Here is a 20,000-nt window from a genome sequence, read left to right as displayed (position 1 = left end):
AACACACTCCTAATTTTGCTTTCCAATTCGATACATTTTTTTCCCATTCAAATCCTTGTAATTTCTTTATTATGTAAATTAACGGTCAAGTTGATATGATGTTAAAATTATGTCACACGCGAATCGTAGAGCTTGGGCCACCTGTGATGCCCACTCTTTAGCAGCTTTCCCTTCACTTCTTCGTTTCAATACGTTACCCTGCCTAAAGCGCAAAAAAATGATATGAAAGGAGACTCACATAGTGTCGGCGATGTGTGGGGGTCTCGGCATGCGATAACCTTTCTGCAATTCTGCTATGGTCTTGGCCTCCGACCAACCCGGATATGGAATGCCTCCTGTTAATTGTCAACATTTCATTACTGTTTTATCCTATTTACCGCCTGCTACAACAAAAGGCTAGGTAACTAGTTTCACAGGCATGTAAGTTTCAGCCGGCTTTTGTGTTCGCTTGTTGACTGGATTAGCGTGTGAGAAGTGTTGTGGGTTAAAACTCTAAAAAACTGCCACAGACGATGTTTTAGGCCCACCTTCAACCGACAGGAATTGCGTGCCGCGGAACAATTTTTATATATGAAAATCAGCCAAATTTAAAATTCTACCAATCACATTGCTGCGATAAGCAATTCTAATTGCCATTAAAAAAAACAAAAAAAACAAAACAAAAACAACAACGGTCGAAAAGCCTGTCGGTTAAAGGTGGGTCTTTAAAGAAGATACGGTGGGGAATAACAACAAAGGAAGGTTCTATCGTAGAAGAAAATCAAACAATCAGAATGAACTTGTTGAGACAGTCCACGGACAGTTGATGACCCTAGACCTCTGGATGAAGTCTAGTCTCAACTGACTACCCCAACTGGGAGGAGGGTAGAATAATAATAATAATAACGACAATGATGATGATAGTAACGAAGACAACTATGACGTAATTAGATGCGCCCGGATTCAATAAGCGTCACGAAGTGTCCCCTTGATCTTTTGTCCAACTTCAACATTAGTTGGGGCTCGGAATTTTAACGTCACAAAGTGTCCCCCCAAATGCGGTCCTCAAGTAAGGATAAACTACTCCATTTACGCTGACCTGAAAATATAACGCTCATCTTTACCTTAACCTTCTTGTTAGAAATAGATATGAAATGCTTACATTTAAGGAGACACTACTTGTTGGATGTCAAAATTAGACTTGCATCTAATTACTTGAACTTCTGGACATATGCGAGGATGATGATGATAATTTGGACTTAAACTCGCCATCATAACGCTTATAAATAAATGTTGATTCTCAGTACACAAAACACCTACCGATAGTAAAGATCTCATAAAGGACGACTCCATAGGACCAACTGTGAAGAAGAAATGCAGTTCTATTATTAAGGAATCACCTTAAGTGTTAGTGACATATGGATGTTTACTTGTTGGACTTCTTAGCTTGTAGCTCAGATGACAATAGATACTCTTTTCAGTCCGTAAGTAAAAATCTATGACCATCGCTAAAATTTGAAAACACGATTCTTTTTTTTAATCTATATTTTAATTACTCTTACATTATGGAGCACCATCATTGTAAGACTTACAATCTAATATTCTAAAATGCGTTTTGCACAAAAACCCTGTAAAATGACTTTTTACAACATTTTTACAAGTACATACACATCACTTTTGGTGGAAAGATTTGAGGCATCTCCAAAGAGGATCTCTGGTGCCGTCCATTTAACTGGCATACAGCCCTAGGAAGACAAGAGCATATCGTTTGCAGATGAAAAAGGGAAAGGCAAAGAGTGGTCACAGCAATGTGAAATGGAACCTATCAACAACGTAACTCACCTTCTTGGCATTGCCGTGTCCATATTTGAAGTTCTGGTACGATAATCCAAAATCCGTCACCTTGCACTCACAGTTCTTATCTAAGAGGACGTTTCGTGCTGCTAGATCTCGGTGAATAATCTATGAACATTGGAAAACCAATATTAAGCACAGGGCCAGAGGAGATGTGTTTGTCGTAAGAACATCAAAACCTCTCAAAAAATATACAAAAATTTGATTTTATCAACGGAGTTGATAAACGTAAATTGGCCACCGTACAGACATTCTAAAAGCTGACGTTTCGAGCGTTAGCCCTTCGTCAGAGCGAATCGAGGAATTATGGGTTACGTGTAGTTTTTATAGTAGAGTAAGAGCTACGCTATTGGTGGTAACAAGGCAACGTGAAAAATAAAAATACATTAGTTAAATGAAAAGCGTTCGTTAATACCGTGAGGATTGAGGGTGCCGATTTGGAAGATGAATTTTTGTTCCAGATTCTTGCGGCTTTCCGTCGTACCTAGAAGTAGGGAAAGGCCGCAGATAGCCATGTGTTTTTTGGAGTGGTTAGGGAGATTAAAATGACGAGCGACTGGCTTAGATGCATCTTTGTCATTCTTCTCAACATCGCGAAGGTGTTCGCGGAATCGGTCACCTAGTCTTCTACCTGTCTCGCCAATGTATAATTTATTGCATAAAGTACAGGTTATGCAATAAATGACATTTGCAGTGGTACATGTGAAACAATCGGTGATCTTAACAGATCGCTTAGGTCCAGATATCTTGCTAGTGTTAACAATGCAAAGACAAGTTTTGCATCGTGAGCGCGCGCATTTGAAAGTGCTGGGTTGCTCGTTAGTTTTGAGTGCGCTTCTAACTAAAAAGTTGCAAACGTTTTTGTCGCGTTTGAATGAAATAAGTGGAGGTTGCGAAAAGATTCTACCAGTCTCGGGATCATTTTGGAGTAATTTAAAATTATTAAGAATGATACTTACTTTTGACTGCGTGATTATAAGGATGGAAAGTGAGGGTGAATGGAATTCTGTCATTCTTATCTTTTTGTGACGTTTGTAGTGATGACTGTCGATCAAATTGTTAGGAGCCATGATGGCCCGCTTTGACCACAAAGACAGGATAGCCACGTTTTTCGAAGAACTGGCACATCTCCTCTGATTTGCTGGAAAAATCGGAGTCATCACTACATAGACGTCGAAGTCTAAGAAATTGAGAATAAGGAATGGAGTTCTTGACATGTGATGGACGTGATGATGAATACAACAAATAACTGTAAAAATCTGTAGGTTTGTGGTGCACACTGGTACATAGCACATTGCCACTAATAGAAACTTTGATATCTAGGAAAGCCAATGACGTTTCCGAAATTTCCCAGGTATATTTAAGAGCCGGATGAAAAGAATTTACGGAGGTTATAAAATGATCGAGTTCTTCTCTGCTGGATGAAATAGCGCCGATACAATCATCGATGTAGCGGCCGTACAGTTCAGATTTGGGCCGTTGTACTGATTAAAAAATTGGTGTTCAACATATCCTACAAAAAGAGTGGCATAGCTAGGTCCCATTCTTGTGCCCATCGCCACACCATTAATTTGTTTGTAATAGTTGCCGGCGAATGAAAAACAATTAAGCATTAAAACTAGTTCGGCAAGGCGGAGGAGCGTTTCGGAGCTTGGTTCTTTGACAGTGCGTTGATCGAAAAAGTGTTTGAGTGCTTGAAGACCTTCGCTATTGGGAATGACTGTGTACAGAGATGTAATGTTCATGGTGAAAATAAGTTTGTCTTGGCCGGAGAAATTGAAATCGCGGAAAATTTTTAGTGCGTGTGTACTGTTTTTAATGTATGATGGCAAAGATTGACGATAGGCGTCATAATCCTGTCTAAGTAGCTAGAAATGAGTTCAGTGGGGCAACTACAGGCAGAAACGATAGGGCGACCTGGGTTGTTAGGTTTGTGAATTTTAGGCAAGAAGTAAATGCACGAAGTTCTAGGGGTGTTGATGATGAGATTAGTGGCAGTGTCCGGTAATTCTTGATTAACTATGGGATTCTGAATGGTGTTTTTGACAAATTTTTGATTTTTGTAAGTGAGATCTTTTTGGATTTTGGCATAAAACGAGGTATCCGAAAGTTGCCGCAAAGCTTCTTTTTGGTAAAGGTCGGACCGCCAAACAACTACCGCGCCGCCTTCGTCGGCCGATTTGACAACTATGTCATTGCGTTTACTAAGATTTTTAAGCGCCGCCCACTTTTCCGAGGAAAGGTTGGAAAATTTAGTGTTACGATTGAATTTAAGTTTGTGAATGTCGTGACGACATTTTTTGGTGAAAAATCTAAAGAGGCAAATTATCCTTCTAGGGGAGTCCATTTAGATTTGCGAACTTGAAGTGTTTCAAAAATATCTTCGTTAGAAGTGTCCGATTCGTCTTCTTTGTCATGAAAAAAGGCTTTTAACTGAAGGAGGCGAAGGAATTTTTCAACATCTTGCTTAAGAGAAAATTCGTTGGTGCGTTTGGTAATAGGGACAAAATTTAGGCCCTTACTGAGAACAGATTTCTCTGAGTCAGTAGGCGGAAGGTTTTCTGGAATTGTAACTACGGTATTATGGCTATGCAATGTAGTGTCGTCGGTAATTTGCGGACCTATTAATTGTTAAAGTTTAAGAGTCTTGGCTTGGTGTAAATGGAAAAACAGTCCAGAATTAAGTTCTTGGATTTATACATTGGCGAGACAGGTAGAAGACTAGGTGACTGATTCCGCGAAGAACTTCGCGATGTTGAGAAGGATGATAAAGATGCATCTAAGCCAGTCGCTTGTCATTTTAATCTCCCTAACCACTCCAAAAAACACATGGCTATCTGCGGCCTTTCCCTACTTCTAGGTACGACGGAAAGCCGCAAGAATCTGGAAAATGCCGTCACGACATTCACAAACTTAAATTCAATCGTAACACTAAATTTTCCAACCTTTTCTCGGAAGAGTGGGCGGCGCTTAAAAATCTTAGTAAACGCAATGACATAGTTGTCAAATCTGCCGACGAAGGCGGCGCGGTAGTTGTTTGGCGGTCCGACCTTTACCAAAAAGAAGCTTTGCGGCAACTTTCGGATACCTCGTTTTATGCCAAAATCCAAAAAAATCTCACTTCCAAAAATCAAAAACTTGTCAAAAACACCATTCAGAATCCCATAGTTAATCAAGAATTACCGGACACTGCCACTAATCTCATCATCAACACCCCTAGAACTTCGTGCATTTACTTCTTGCCTAAAATTCACAAACCTAACAACCCAGGTCGCCCTATCGTTTCTGCCTGTAGCTGCCCCACTGAACTCATTTCTAGCTACTTAGACAGGATTATGACGCCTATCGTCTATCTTTGCCATCATACATCAAAAGACAGTACACACGCACTAAAAAATTTCCGCGATTTCAATTTCTCTGGCCAAGACAAACTTATTTTCACCACGAACATTACATCTCTGTACACAGTCATTCCCAATAGCGAAGGTCTTCAAGCACTCAAACACTTTTTCGATCAACGCACTGTCAAAGAACCAAGCTCCGAAACGCTCCTCCGCCTTGCCGAACTAGTTTTAACACTTAATTGTTTTTCATTCGCCGGCAACTATTACAAACAAATTAATGGTGTGGCGATGGGCAAAAGAATTGGACCTAGCTATGCCACTCTTTTTGTACGATATGTTGAACACCAATGGTGGCCAATTTACATTTATCAACTCCGTTGATAAAACCAAATTTTTGTATACTACTTCCCCACCGACGCAGCACCACAGTTTCTTTAGAAACTACCCTCTTCCTTCTCTCAAAAAATAGGTTATTTTGATCGCGTTACAGTTTCGTTACACATTTTATCTACCGCAAGCCAAGAGATTGAGAGATCGCTTTAAGTGCCTCGGTCGCCTTCGGCCTACGTGCTATGCGCCAGCAAGGATATGGCTTTCGGTTATTGATTTTCAAAATGGCGAACAACAAAGTCGATCTGGGTCAGATAAGAAGCGAAGAAATCGTTTACAGTACATTCCTAAAGATTCCATTGGGCTAATTAATCGTACTAAGCGACAATGATATACACTTTTCAAGGTGAGACGTTAAACTCCTCTGGACCCTGTGTCTTAAGTCGTCATAGGGACGTGGTTCTTCATTGCCTCGGTTTTTGTGGATCTTATTTGCGTCTTGAGACACAGAAAGCAAAATAGTGTGAGATAACCAGTCCATTGCAACAGTTAACGTCCTATAGGCCCTTTCTGATACAGTTATGGAAGGCAGGAGAAAACAAATCCATGCATTGATTTAAGTTCCAACTCAAGAGTGCAGGCATAAATGCTAACATTTCCATGGAATTCTGTTCCCCATGTAAATGTAAACAGTCACTTCATGTAAGCCCAACCAAGAAACCCCTAATGCTGATTGACTAATCTCAAACTCTTGTTACCGAAGAGTTAGAAACCCGGCGCTTGTAGCAAATATAGCAAATCCGCGAGTGAATTCACTGCAAAAGATTTTGATGTTTCATACCACAGGAAATGGTAAAACTCGATCAATAAACAATCTGTACCAGGACTAGATTACTACATAAGGTTAAGGTTTCCAAGAATCTTTGAGTCGGGGAACATGGCGTGCTTGTGTCACTTAAAATGCCTTTGATTAATTCAACTGCGTCGAGTATGTTTGTATCTTCACTACAAGGACTTTATGCAGAGTTCGTTGCTTTTGAAACCTTTAGGCCTTTCGTTGTAGTTGCAACTCACTCAATAGCATGATATTCTTTCCTACTCAAGACAGTGTCACTATACATGTAAAAGTGGTAGACCTTTTCCGCGAGTAAGGGAAATGGGTAAAGAGCAACGGGTAAAAGGGTAAAGGGTGTCGGAATCCGTATATTAGCCTCACCCAAGGTAAAACTCTCTACCTAACCCATGAGTCTACTCTGGGAAAGGATTCCTCGGTTTCTTTGATGCACCATGATCAAAGATCATGATCCTTTTTCGGATCATCCCAATTTTCGAGTTGGTTTTCGCCTCTTTTTTGAAACCGAATCCATTTGTAAAACCATTGAAATGGTAATGGTTGATGAGCATTTTTATCGAATTCATTTGAATGGTTTCGCTGGAAGATTTGTTTTGAAGCGAAGGAAAACAACAAGTCAGAAATGGGCTTTTGCAACGCACATGGTAATTAGCCATGTTTTTGTCACTTAAATTACATCTTGTTGGCTGGGGATACCACTTAGTTTGCTGACCACCCAGGAAACCTGGTATTGTTGACATTTTTTTTTTTTTGTATTCTTTTTTCGATTTCGTTCCTTTAGTTTACCAAAGAAGAGAGGATAGAATTGTTTAAACTCCTTTCATTCTTTTGTTCGCATGGTCACCGTAGGTAGCTTGCATTCGTTAGCTTGGAGTATTTTTCACTTGACTATTAAATCTTACCCAGTCTGTGCTCAGTTTCATCGATCAAAATTACATGGACGAAATGAAATCAACAAGGTAATATCAGTCATGGTAATTCTTTGGTCGTGGGATAGGTTGTTGAAAATTGAAGAAATTAAAGTAATGCTGAAGTTTAATGCGACATGACAATCGTTAGATAGAAATCTCTACCCTTCACTATTTACCCTTTACCCGTTACCCTTTACTCGTGGAAAAGGTCTGCCGCTATAAAAGTGTGCAGCCTATAATGTGCAGGTAGAAGTGATGGACACGGATACGCAGGTCTGAAGGTTTCCAGGTCTGAAATCTGTATGTATTTGTCTCACACCATATGATCCTCGTATCACTTACTTACCCCTCTTGATGCCAGGAACCCCATTGCTGTAGCAATCTGTTTTGAAAATGAGACCAGATCGTATGTGCGCAAGTGCGCTACCTCTCCTTCTCCGTGATAATATTTGTCCGCAATTCCACGGCTTTTTCTCAGATACCCCAGTAGATCTCCACAGTGCAAGTATTCCATGATCAAAATTGGGTGTACTGTGTGGTAGAAATAGTTGTTCAACATTATGTATTTATTACCGCAAGCTCGGCCTCATCACCGGACAGCAACAACAACAACAACAACGAAATAATAATAATAAATAATAATAATAATAATAATAATAATAATAATAATAATAATAATAATAATGATAATAATAATAAATAATAATAATAATAATAATAATAATAATAATAATAATAGTGTACACGTTCCATGATGACAACAACAACAACAACAGTAAGAATTAGTTATTCCTGTGGTATTTTTATAGATTTGTGCAAAGCGTTTGATACTGTTGACAATTATATCTTACTTGACAAACTGGAATACTATGGTATCAGGGGCATTGCACATGAATGGTTTTCCTCCTATTTGTCTAATAGGAGACAGTTTGTTTCACTAGGCCCTATAGATTCAGATTCAAAACAAATTTCATGTGGGGTGCCACAGGGATCTGTACTGGGGCCTTTGTTTTTTTTTTTATATATGTAAAAGATCTTCATAAATGTTCCAATGTACTTGATTTCCACCTCTTTGCGGATGATACCAACATTTTTCTACAAGATCAAAATTTACATTCCCTTGAGTTGAAATTAAATGAAGAACTAGATAAAATTAATCAATGGCTCCAGTTAAATAGGTTGTCTTTAAATATTGATAAAACAAATTTTGTAATCTTTTGCCCTCCACAAGGAAATCCTCAACCAATTTGCTTAAAAATTTCAGTCAGGCCTGTGGAGCAAACTGCATATGTCAAATACTTAGGTCTTATCATTGATTGTAATTTACACTGGAAAAAACATACACACGGAATTGGCAAGAAAATTTCAAGGAGCATTGGCATTCTATCTAAGCTTAGACATTTTGTTACTATTGATATTCTCAATCAGTTATATTATTCCTTAGTGTATCCTTTCCTGACTTATGGTTTGATTGCCTGGGGAAACACTTATGACAGAACTCTGAAACATGTTGTACTTTTGCAGAAAAAGGCAGTTCGAATAATAACATTTTCTAATCGAGATGCTCACTCTAGCCCTGTGTTTTCACAGCTAGGATTAATCAAATTAATCGATCTTGTGACTACTCATACTGCCCTTTTCATGTTTCAGTATCATCATCATTTACTACATAAGGCTTTTGACAACTTCTTTTCACCTATATCATCTAAACACAATTATAATACTAGGCTAGCATCAGAATCAACTTATTATATCGATCAGGTTAGAACTAATTACGGTAAATTTAATTTCCATTTCTCAGGTCCTTCTGTTCGGAATAATCTGGATGAAGATTTAAAAAGCAGTTCTTTGCATTTATTTAGACAAGCAATGATAGAAAAATTCTTATCTACCTATGTTTAACGCTAGCTTGGTACTGTCAATTTATTCTTAGCTTATTACTGTTCAAACTCAAGAACTGATAATACTATACTACTATCTGGTACCAGTTTTTTTTGGCTTTTTGTTCTTTTTTATTGTTTGTTTGTTTGATTTTTTCTCTTTTTTTCTCTAAATGTATTTCCCTTAGATTAGTTAGATTTATTTGTTTCATTATTTATCCTCTTGTCTATTCTATTAGTTGTGTGTGTGTGTTACAACCCAGAAAATGCAAGCAATAATTTATTGAAACTACTCAGCTCGTTTAGTTTATAACTATTCTGAGTGGTTTTTTGCCTGATGAAATTAATTTACTCTGTTGTAAAAAAAATTTCCAATTTGGCAAATACATAGATGGTTATTGATGAGATCATTAAATACACTCAAAATAAAATATTAAATATATTCAGAAGTTAAGACGAAAAAAATGTAAATGTATACATGGCAATGAAGAAAGGCCTTCCAAATTGTTAACAATAGTTAACAATGGTTAACGTGCATTACGAGGATACGCATGAATTTTATGAAGAAAGCGCTGTCACTCTCCTCATCTAAATAAACCAGTTATTTTGCCTTATTTCATATGAGGGAGCTCTAAATCCCCTTGCTAAATAGATTACCTTAACATAGTTATTCTTAACTATTATTTCTACTTTTTGAATTTTGATTTTGTAGTTGCTTTTCACGGCGATCTTGTCCCTACCATAGAACGGAGTATCATGAGTCAGTTTTGGTGACATGAAACATTGCTGTATTCTAAGCTTCTTGGTTGCCGCAAGCATAGCCTCTCCACGGAGTGTCTGGAAACGGCCCAGTCCTTAGCCAACATGTTGAGGCTTTTGATCACGTGACATCGAAGGTGCACGCTTTTGCAAGCCAAAACAAAATGGCAGATTGCCTGGCTTGTGAGTCTGAAGGCACCGTGATTGAATTTCTACTTACGGAAGACGTGGACGATGAAAGTTTACTGATGTCTTTAGATATGATCGAGTGTTTCAGTTCATCAGATGGGTTTGAAGAGGTGGAGAACGAGCTCGATGCTGTTTGAAATGATGTAAGCTTTTGAGCTAATATTTTTGTGCTTTGAATCGTGACTGAAGCGCGACCTTAAGAACGAAAGCTGGGAAGTTTACAATCTTTATTATTGAGAAATTGTCACAGATTAGAGAGCTTCAGAGTAGAGCTTAACCGATTTATGATCTACTTACTGCTCACTGGAATTCACAGTCCATTATTGTGAACTGGGGGAAAGCTGAATTAAAATTTCGCTTGTTTGAAATATTCTTACTGTGTAATTCAGTGTGATTCCTTGCGAGCCCAGCATACTCAGAAAAAAGATTAAAATTACATCGTGTCTTTACAATAAGCTAATTTTTACTGTTCCAATATAAACCCAATAATTAAATTGCGTCAGTATCATCATGACGAGCTTCATGCGATTCTGAAATTCCCAGCAGGGCATGGTATCTAATTTCCGGTGTGGTTTGCTAATAACATTATTCTCTTCGGCTCAGTCGACTTTTCGGGCCTTCCCTTTGTCTGTCGAAACACTGGTATTCTGTATCGAGTGAGTGGTTTAGAAGGCTGCGAGATTTCAGTGCAGAGGCCCTGCTTAAAGATGAGGTGATGGAAGTTTCCATCTACGAGTTGGTCGATTACAATGACGCTCGAGGGCTTCCAAGTTTGTTTGGGTCGACTTGGAAGAAGGACATGGTCATTTTGTCGACACTTTTCGGGATTTTGGTCAGAACATTAAGGAAGAGTACTCAAAATGATAAGAAAGTATTGTTCTCAATCTAATTTAAAGCCATCAAAGACGTGATCAGTGCCCTTCCGATCGAAGAATTGGCGGGAAGTAATCGCTTTCCCGCCAATGTGCCCGATACTCCTCCATCCCTCCATCAAAGAATGGTTCATCATGCAGCTCATCATGTTTGAGAGGAAGAAATGCGTGGATGAGGTTCAGGACCGGCTTACTTCAATCGGAACTCTTCTGGGAAAGGCCTTTGGTTATGGCTTCCTTTACTGAGAGCAAGGCAGCAAAGATTACATCAAATATGTAATATCGATTGCCTTAAACACCGTCGCCGTCGATTCAGCTGTTCGCGATCGTGAAGCTGTCGACAATTAGTAAGTAATGTCGCGATTGATTGATAGGACAAACATACGTGTCCTATTTACATTTGATCCCAAACCGATCGTAGCAAACGCTTCTGAATTTTGTGAACATTGGTCGCACTGGGGTAAGTTTCTATTCTCTCATTTATTCCCTATTTATCCTTTGGTTACTGTTGGTGATGATAATAATTTCATTCTTATGTTGTTCTTGGATTGTTGGGGGTGGGGGGGGGGGGGGGGAGAGGAGAGGGGAATGAGAGGAGGTGGTGGTTATGATCAAATGATAGCAAAAGATGGAAAAAGAACAAATCTAAGTCAATTCAAGGGTTTCCATAACTGTTTGTTTCTCCAAAGGAGCATCCATTGCCATGCCCCAGTTCGAATGGCAATATTCACAATATTCACATGTAATGATTCCAATAATTAAATGGTTGTCTTCAACATAGTTTGGTGATATTTCAGCATTGTGATCGTTTGTGTAACAACACCAACTCTGTGAGAAACTGTGTTTTTTTTTTCCTGGTGCTCATTAGGAACAAAATCCTAACACAGAAACAGTAAGTCCTGAATACAATTTGTAACTAAAGCAATGTAAAGTTTAATTTTAGGGATTCGGTTGCACCTATACAGATATTGCATATGTAAAACAGTTATTCAACATTTTGGACACATCAGAATAATAATTACTGTTACCTGTTCTAATTTTTACCTAACAAGTTATAAGCTATAAAAATTATATTATTTATTAATTTATTTGATTAACTCATGAATATCCACATGTGATAATTTTATTATTGTAAATATGTGTGGGTGTATAAACACAACAATGCAGGTCCCCAACAGGGCTTGTAACAACAGAGGTAACACTGCTGTCTCAGTCTGCAGAGTGTGCCTCCGCCCCCCCCCCCCCCCAATAGGTATGTTTCTTAATGCAAAAGCTTAGTTTACAGCAAGAACATTATCTTTCTAGAAATGAATTTCTCCAAGCCATCTGTTTGAAGTACATATATTTATATGTTGTTAGGTTTGTTCCTTCTAAAACAACAGAGAGGCTTGGTCTCTTTCGGCTGCAGCTCTGTGAGAGTTTCTCTCCAGGTGTTTCAGTGGAAATAAAACAAATATAAGACTAATGTAATGTACTCTCAATTTTGCTTGGACCCTGAAACAACAGAGAAGCTTGGTCTCTTTAGGCTGCAGCTCTGTGAGAGTTTCTCTCCAGGTGTTTCAGTGGAAATAAAACAAAGATAAGACTAATGTAATGTACTCTCAATTTTGCGTGGACTCTGAAACAACAGAGAAGCTTGGTCTCTTTAGGCTGCAGCTCTGTGAGAGTTTCTCTCCAGGTGTTTCAGTGGAAATAAAACAAAGATAAGACTAATGTAATGTACTCTCAAGTTTGCGTGGACCCTGAAACAACAGAGAAGCTTGGTCTCTTTAGGCTGCAGCTCTGTGAGAGTTTCTCTCCAGGTGTTTCAGTGGAAATAAAACAAATATAAGACTAATATAATTTACCGGTACTTTCAATTTTGCTTGGACCCTGAAACAACAGAGCAGCTTGGTCTCTTTAGGCTGCAGCTCTGTGAGAGTTTCTCTCCAGGTGTTTCAGTGGAAATAAAACAAATATAAGACTAATGTAATGTAGTCTCAATTTTGCTTGGACCCTGAAACAACAGAGCAGCTTGGTCTCTTTAGGCTGCAGCTCTGTGAGAGTTTCGCTCCAGGTGTTTCAGTGGAAATAAAACAAATATAAGACTAATGTAATGTAGTCTCAATTTTGCTTGGACCCTGAAACAACAGAGAAGCTTGGTCGCTTTAGGCTGCAGCTCTGTGAGAGTTTCTCTCCAGGTGTTTCAGTGGAAATAAAACAAAGATAAGACTAATGTAATGTACTCTCAATTTTGCGTGGACCCTGAAACAACAGAGCAGCTTGGTCTCTTTAGGCTGCAGCTCTGTGAGAGTTTCTCTCCAGGTGTTTTGAGGGGAAATAAAACAAATATGACTAATATAATGTACTTTCAATTTTGCTTGAACCCTGAAGCAGAGAAACTTGGTCTTTTAGTTTGAATCTTCAAGAGTTTCTCCTCTTGCGTTGCAGTTGAAAACGTGATACAAAATTATCCCGTGAGCAATGAAGAAGACTTCTAAAATTTCAAGTAAGTGATTCCTTTTTAGTTCTCTTTCAGCAAGACAGCAGGGAAGCAGACGGTCTTTTTAGGCTGCAGCTCTGTGAGAGTTTTCTCTCCAGGTGTTTCAAAACTTAGAGAAACAAAAATTACTGTAGGGAACCTCACAACCAATAATTTCAGTCTATAACTAACAACAAACTTTCCATTTGAGTTGTTTATCCCGAAATGTTTAGCTTTGTGAAGCTTATTGCTTTCTAAATTCTCTACATTAGAAATACAATGATGAACTTGATGTGATGGAAGGTGACTGTCAATTTTGCATTTCGTTAAGAAAGTCACTTGCATCGAATGTAATAAAGCTACAGTTTTCCCCAGTGAATGATTTTAAAAATGGACTTTTCCGACAAACATTCGTAATGCTAGCATACCACTGGTGGAACTGTCAAATACTGGACACCAAATAAGTTCACACTCTCTAGTTGCTCTCCCCTGTCCAGTGCTAATGTCAACTTGAGAGCGAAGAGTGGGCAGCTTTGCTGTTGTCTAGCTCTTTGCTGCTACCAGGGCAGCACGACGTAACAACTGGCGTTTGCTTGTGCTTATTTCTGTAGTGCCACTGAAGGATTTGGATAAGCAAAGACCTACAGTCGATTGTTCGCTGTGCACGTTGGACATCTTCTAAGTTGTAGGTTTTAAATGATAGGCGGAGTGCTTTCTGCTTCCACATGGGCGGTCTCCAGTGCTTACTCTCTTTCACTCTGTTGAGGTGGGCACTTCCTATTTTCTTGAACAGGTGACTGAAAAAACGCCAGTTCGACATTTGTGAATGTAAAGTGGCACCAATGTAACATTAAGCCAAGTATTATATAAAAATAAAACTTCAAGAAGTCGCAAAACTTTGATTTTTTTGTTTGTTTCTTTGGTTTTGAACGGCAGCCCTCGAGCATTCTTTTCCGTGTTCGAGCTGTGTGGGTAACCTACGTGGTAAATAATTAAACACTTTTTGCCTGAGTCCTTCTGTAAATAGCGCAACCTGAAACTCGTTACTTTACACCACTCGCGTGGTCAATATCGGTAAATTACCTTGCTTGTCGAAAGACAAAACTACCTTGTCGCTCTTACGCGTTTCGAAGGTCTTGCTGTTAATGCTTTGATGTATGAGAACGCTTATTTAATGTCTGGTGATTGTTTAAGCCTGGTTTTCACCGACACGAGCACAATCATAAGCATAAAATAGACTTAAACAAAGAGCACAAAGAAATCATTCGATGACGTAACAAATAGTAAGCACAGGAAAAGCAGGACGTTCGGACCGCTTAATTTGCTTCTTTAAACGGAGATTTTATATTAAATGGTAGTACTCGTAATGAAAGTAAAGTGAAGCCATGAAGCTAAGATGAAGTGAAGCTACGATCCTCGCAGTTGTTCTATATGTGATTCATTTCTTATATCATTTCGTTCGTTAATGAAAATACTTACCAGGAACACAGGGATTGTGTGCAGAGTTATTGCATTCCACCAATTCTGTTAACCATACCATGTATCTTTCGTGCCTTGCACGGTCTTTTAGAAGTCGAAGATGCACTTGAGGAGCTTGTTTACCCCCAAGAGAGAACTGAATAATTTTAGGTGCCTCATGTCCAGGATGCCTTGACTCAAAATGGTTTTCGAGGGCCCTCGTAATCAACAACATATCCTCAAAGCAATTTCTTAGTTCTCGCTCCGTGTCTGTTTTTGGGTTAAAGTTTGGTGTGTAGGCTTGGAGCCGGAACCGCATAGCAGTCACTTTGACAAAAAAGTGATGACACTTACATAGCTTTGCCTTGTGAACTATTTAAGACAAATTCGTCAATTTTAGCTATCTTATGTATTTGAATGTACCGGAAATTTAGTGCATGGGCCAATTTGGAAGGTGATTTTTTACGATTTGTCGAGTTTGCTGTTGAGTGTGCAGACGTATAACTTGTGTGAGTTTCATTCTTCCACGCGTCTCCTCAGCAGTTTTAATTTATTGCGAGCGGTGTCGTGTAGCATTACGCGGGCCGTTTGGGTTTTTCTTTCATGTTTCTGATTAATATCATTCCAGTTGAATATCCGCTGTTTGTAAATTTTCTAAAATGTTGTAAGTAGTTCAATTGTCGCAGTTTCTGCATTTGTGTTTTTTGTATCTTATCGTTTTATGTTGAAAACCAACTTCACAAAGAAGTGTCAGTTTTTCTGGCTGTTTGCGTTAGCTATTATCACAATCTAGCGAAATTGAAAATAAAAATATTCTTGTTGACAAGTTTAAGGTTTTGGCCAAGTCCTACTTTGGAAGACAGCACACCCCTTAATTAATTTATGACAAGGCAATGACCCATCCAGTTTGTAACCCAGCCGTTTCCTGAGGGAAACCTAGCTACTGGCTGTTATCAAACCGCCTCCTCTTTGCGCTTGATTTCCTAGCATTAAGGGGCTCTGCCATAACACCTGCATGCTGTCGCCTTATATACCGTCACCTGCATTGCAGGTGATGATTCAAAGTCCAAAGGATCAATAATCTTTGGTATTGAGTGCCGCATGAGCTGAGCCTATATGTTGCAACAGGATCCTGAAGTTTGCTATTATCAAATTTGGAAAGACCAGCACAAAGCTGAAGCTCTTGAACTTGTGACAACAGTGGAAAAGCCCTGGTAAATTTGACTGAACGTTTGTGCGTTAAGTAAATTGGGTGGTTGTCAGGAAGAAACCAACCACATACTGAAACACTAAACCCCAGGCTTGAATCCACAGTTACTTGGTAATTCGGCAGATGGTGAATACCATCAAACATGCTGAACACTATAGAACTGTTATCTTCTTTTGTTGACCTAGTCCAACCACTCAACTTAAGACTATCAATATGCTTTATGAAGTCACCTACATTCTTACAACACGGTTTACAAACTGAAGGAACTGTAGGTTTGGCTATATCATCAACATTTAATGTGAGGTATTTACGAGGATGCAAGTCGTCGCTTTGTTTACTTGCATGATTTTTAACTGGTAAATTGAGAGTGGGAACTGCACCAGTACGGAGAGTTTTCCTTGTTTCATCTGAAAACAAATGACCAAAGTTACCAAAAAAAGCATATATCCATTCAAAACCTAAAAAGCACTGTAGTGTAAAAGTACGTAAATACATGCGTACTTCATTGACTTTCTTCAAAGAGGCTTTTCAAAGACAATAATTCAATAGTAGTTTACTGCCACAAAAACCTACTTTGAGGACGCTAAAAATATTTGCAATGATATTACATCAGAAGTATAATCTAGTTAAATTAATTCAAAAACCTACATAAAAACTCTAAGAAAAATATTCACTCTAAAATTTAATTGACATGGTAAAATACTTCCGAATCTGAAAATCCTTTACGAGTTTACGCTTCAGATTGAAGTTAAAGTCGTATGAGCATTGAAAACAATAGGGTCATCATGGCCTCCAGCCTTGTTATTAGCCTGAGTTATTAACACTCATTAGTCAACTACCTCGAATATTTCAGCTTCGAAACTTCCAAAAAGATTATTCTAATACAAGAATAAAAACGAAAAGAACTGAAACTTACGAATTTCGATGTCTTCTGGCGTAAAATGCCTCTCGCAAATGAACACACTCCCTTCTTCTATTTGTTTTCGCAAACTTGCGTCGACAACTCTGTCTCTCGTTACAACGTGCAATAACGCCTTTCTCCAGCTTTGTTTGTTTTTTTCAGCGGAAGGTGGAATTTTAAAAATACCGATCCCTTGGTATTTTGGCTTTCGTGACACGCTGCACCCAAATATTGAGCAGTTTGCTCCAGGCATCACTTAATATATTTAGTCTCTGTAATGGCTGCCAGCTTCCAGCGTGCACCTTCGATGTCACGTGACGACATGAATTTCCGAGCAATAACATATTGGCTAAGGACTGGGCCGTTTCCAGACACTCCGTGGAGAGGCTATGCCGCAAGACAATGGGCCATTTTAATGTTGTTTGCTCAGTGACCTGGCCTATGAATGGCTTCGAGGCTGCCGGTGACCTTGATATAGACCTCTCTGCTTTTATCATGCAAATTATGTTGTTCAGATTCTAATTAGTCTACATTATCATTAGAAAATCACAAAGGTTTGTATCAAAACAGGGTCACAGGCAGCTTCGGTTCCATTCTCAGGCCAGGTGCAACTGTAAAATGGTCTATTTTTGATTAATTTCAATTTGGTTGTCGGATATAGTGTTGAAAGATTGTTCCAAAGAAGTTCGACTATTTCCTTTCCACACACCCTTCCTCCCTTCCCTTACTCATTCTGTTTGCTCTGCGCCCACCCACTTTGTAACTTTTTTTTCTTATTACTGCTTTCAACATATTTCTGCTTCAAAACTTCAAGAGTGCGTTTGCTGAAATACACCTGCACTGCCTGCGAGACGCGTTACTGTTGCTTGTAAGTGATTATTTGACAAAAAGCATGGGTTATTGGTAAGATGAGCAGAAGTTTGTTTATAATTAGATTGGTTCTACAAGTGAATGGGGATGTTTGCTCAATATTACTTTAGCTGGTTGAGGTCTTCTTGGCGTAGTTCCCGTTTCTCGAAAGTCGCGATAATTTTTCTTACCCGAAAAACCCAGATAAAACGACTATCGCTTGTTTTAAAACGCTGATCCTTAAATAGCCTTTTAAGACAACTAATAGCAGAATGACTGTGAAAATTGTTGAACTAAAACTCCTCCATTCTTAAGATACAGATGGAGCCGTGACACCCGAAAAGTTTCAGGACTTTCGAGAAAAGGTATTCATGGACCTGTTTCTTGAAAGTACCGAAAGTTTTCAGGCATATGGCACGGACCATAAATCTCTAATGTATCTTGAAACTGAAGAAGTTTTGAGGCATGAAACTTTGCAATCATGTTGCCGGATCTTGTAAAGCTGTCGAATGACCACCTATCTAAAATTGACTGATCGTGGTGTCGTCATTGACGTTTTGAGAAATGGGTCCCAGGTTTTAACCAAAGCAAGACAAACATTTTAACGCGAGAGCCTGGAATTCCCAGCCATTTAGTTGCATCTGACCTACATGTATGGCAACTATATTGATGACGTCACAGATTGTTATCGGGATGTATACAAAACATGGACCCTAGGTCCTTAGACCACCCTTGTGGACCTGGTCCATGGACCTAGTTCATGGACTACCACTGGGAACCACGACTCATTTTGTAAATTGAATGCGTCAAAAGTCTTGTTTTTAGTGTTCACTATAACTGTGGTGCTCAATGAGTATAATTCTACTAAGTTGTATTTAGATCAATCCATGAAGGGTTTCCTTCGCTAGGAGTGAATTTAGCCCTGATGATGAATGACTGTTGTCTTGTGGTTGAATGTGGCTTTACTTTCCGTAATTGAAAGCTAATGTGCAACAATTGCGATGGAAATAGGACTTTGAAAAGACCTAAACCCCTTAAGTTCCTTCTTTTCTCAATACGTCTTGAGCATTCCGTCACAAGTCACAAAAACAATTCTCCTCACACTATCATTCTTTCATCCAATTCACAATTATATGTCATCCAGTTCACAATTATGTCTCTCCTTCAGGCCTGACGAGTTGTCTAGCCAACAAGGCGCTATAATTGCCATGCAAAATTGTATAAAGGACATACGCTTATGGATGGAACACGACAAACTCCTTCTCAATTATGAAAAAAAGGAATTTCTTATTATAGGAACCCAACAACAGTAAGCTAAAGTTAATATTTCTTCGATTACCGTGGGCAACTCTGATGTAATGAGATCGTCATTTTTGAAGAATCTCGGTGTTTTTATTGATGAAAAGCTGTCGATGAACTCACACATAAACAAAATTTGTAATACATCATTCTATTATCTTCATAACATTAAGCGAATAAGAAAACATTTCTCGCGTAACTCCACGGAGACCTTAATTCATGCGTTTGTGTCAAGCCGATTAGATTACTGCAACAGCTTACTCTATGGACTGCCACAGGTACAAATTGATAAGATACAAAGAGTTCAGAATGCAGCTGCAAGACTAATTAGTCTCAAGAAACCGAAGTTCAGCCATATCACACCAGCCTTATATCAGCTTCACTGGCTTCCAATAAAGTACGCATTGAATTCAAAATTCTTCTCTTTACCTTTAAAGCTATTCACGGCATGGCACCTGATTACATCTGTAAATTGATCAGTTGAAAATCATCAACTAGATATTCGCTCAGACCCAGCCAAAGAATTATAAGAAAGAGCATTTTGTTATGCAGCCCCGAAGCTCTGGAACAATCTGTCCTGTAAAATGTCTAGCCTTGACATTATTATTATGACAGTTTGGAACTTTTGAATGTCAATACCTAAAAGCTACCTGGGGCGTTAATCGTAACCCAGGAGCTCCTTAAAAACACCATGTTCAAGTCCTATTTACAAATATCTTTCTAAAAGTATTATCCACTTAAATCTATCAAACTATGTAAAAATATAAAATAAGTGCCTGCTAAATTAAAAAAAAAAAAGAATAATAAAAAAAAATAATAATAATAATAATTCATTTTTTTTTGACAATAAT

The 20,000-nt window shown here is 38.6% G+C and overlaps 1 protein-coding gene across 1 annotated transcript in view; it reads right to left on the bottom strand.

The window, feature by feature from the left end:
- The window catches only part of LOC138010993 (tyrosine kinase receptor Cad96Ca-like), a 42,826-nt gene that overhangs the window by 9,432 nt on the left and 13,394 nt on the right, over positions 1 to 20,000 (bottom strand). The window contains exons 3-7 of the mRNA XM_068858017.1: positions 7,618 to 7,802; positions 1,822 to 1,941; positions 1,648 to 1,724; positions 1,300 to 1,340; positions 239 to 335 (exon numbers count right to left, since the gene is read on the bottom strand). Coding sequence (XP_068714118.1) covers positions 239 to 335; positions 1,300 to 1,340; positions 1,648 to 1,724; positions 1,822 to 1,941; positions 7,618 to 7,802 — 520 coding nt within the window. The remainder of the gene's footprint in view (positions 1 to 238; positions 336 to 1,299; positions 1,341 to 1,647; positions 1,725 to 1,821; positions 1,942 to 7,617; positions 7,803 to 20,000) is intronic.

The sequence above is a fragment of the Montipora foliosa genome, chromosome 7 (genome assembly GCF_036669935.1).
Source record: "Montipora foliosa isolate CH-2021 chromosome 7, ASM3666993v2, whole genome shotgun sequence".
In the NCBI taxonomy this organism is placed as follows: Eukaryota; Metazoa; Cnidaria; class Anthozoa; order Scleractinia; family Acroporidae; genus Montipora; species Montipora foliosa.
This window is presented reverse-complemented; position numbering and strand designations above follow the sequence as displayed.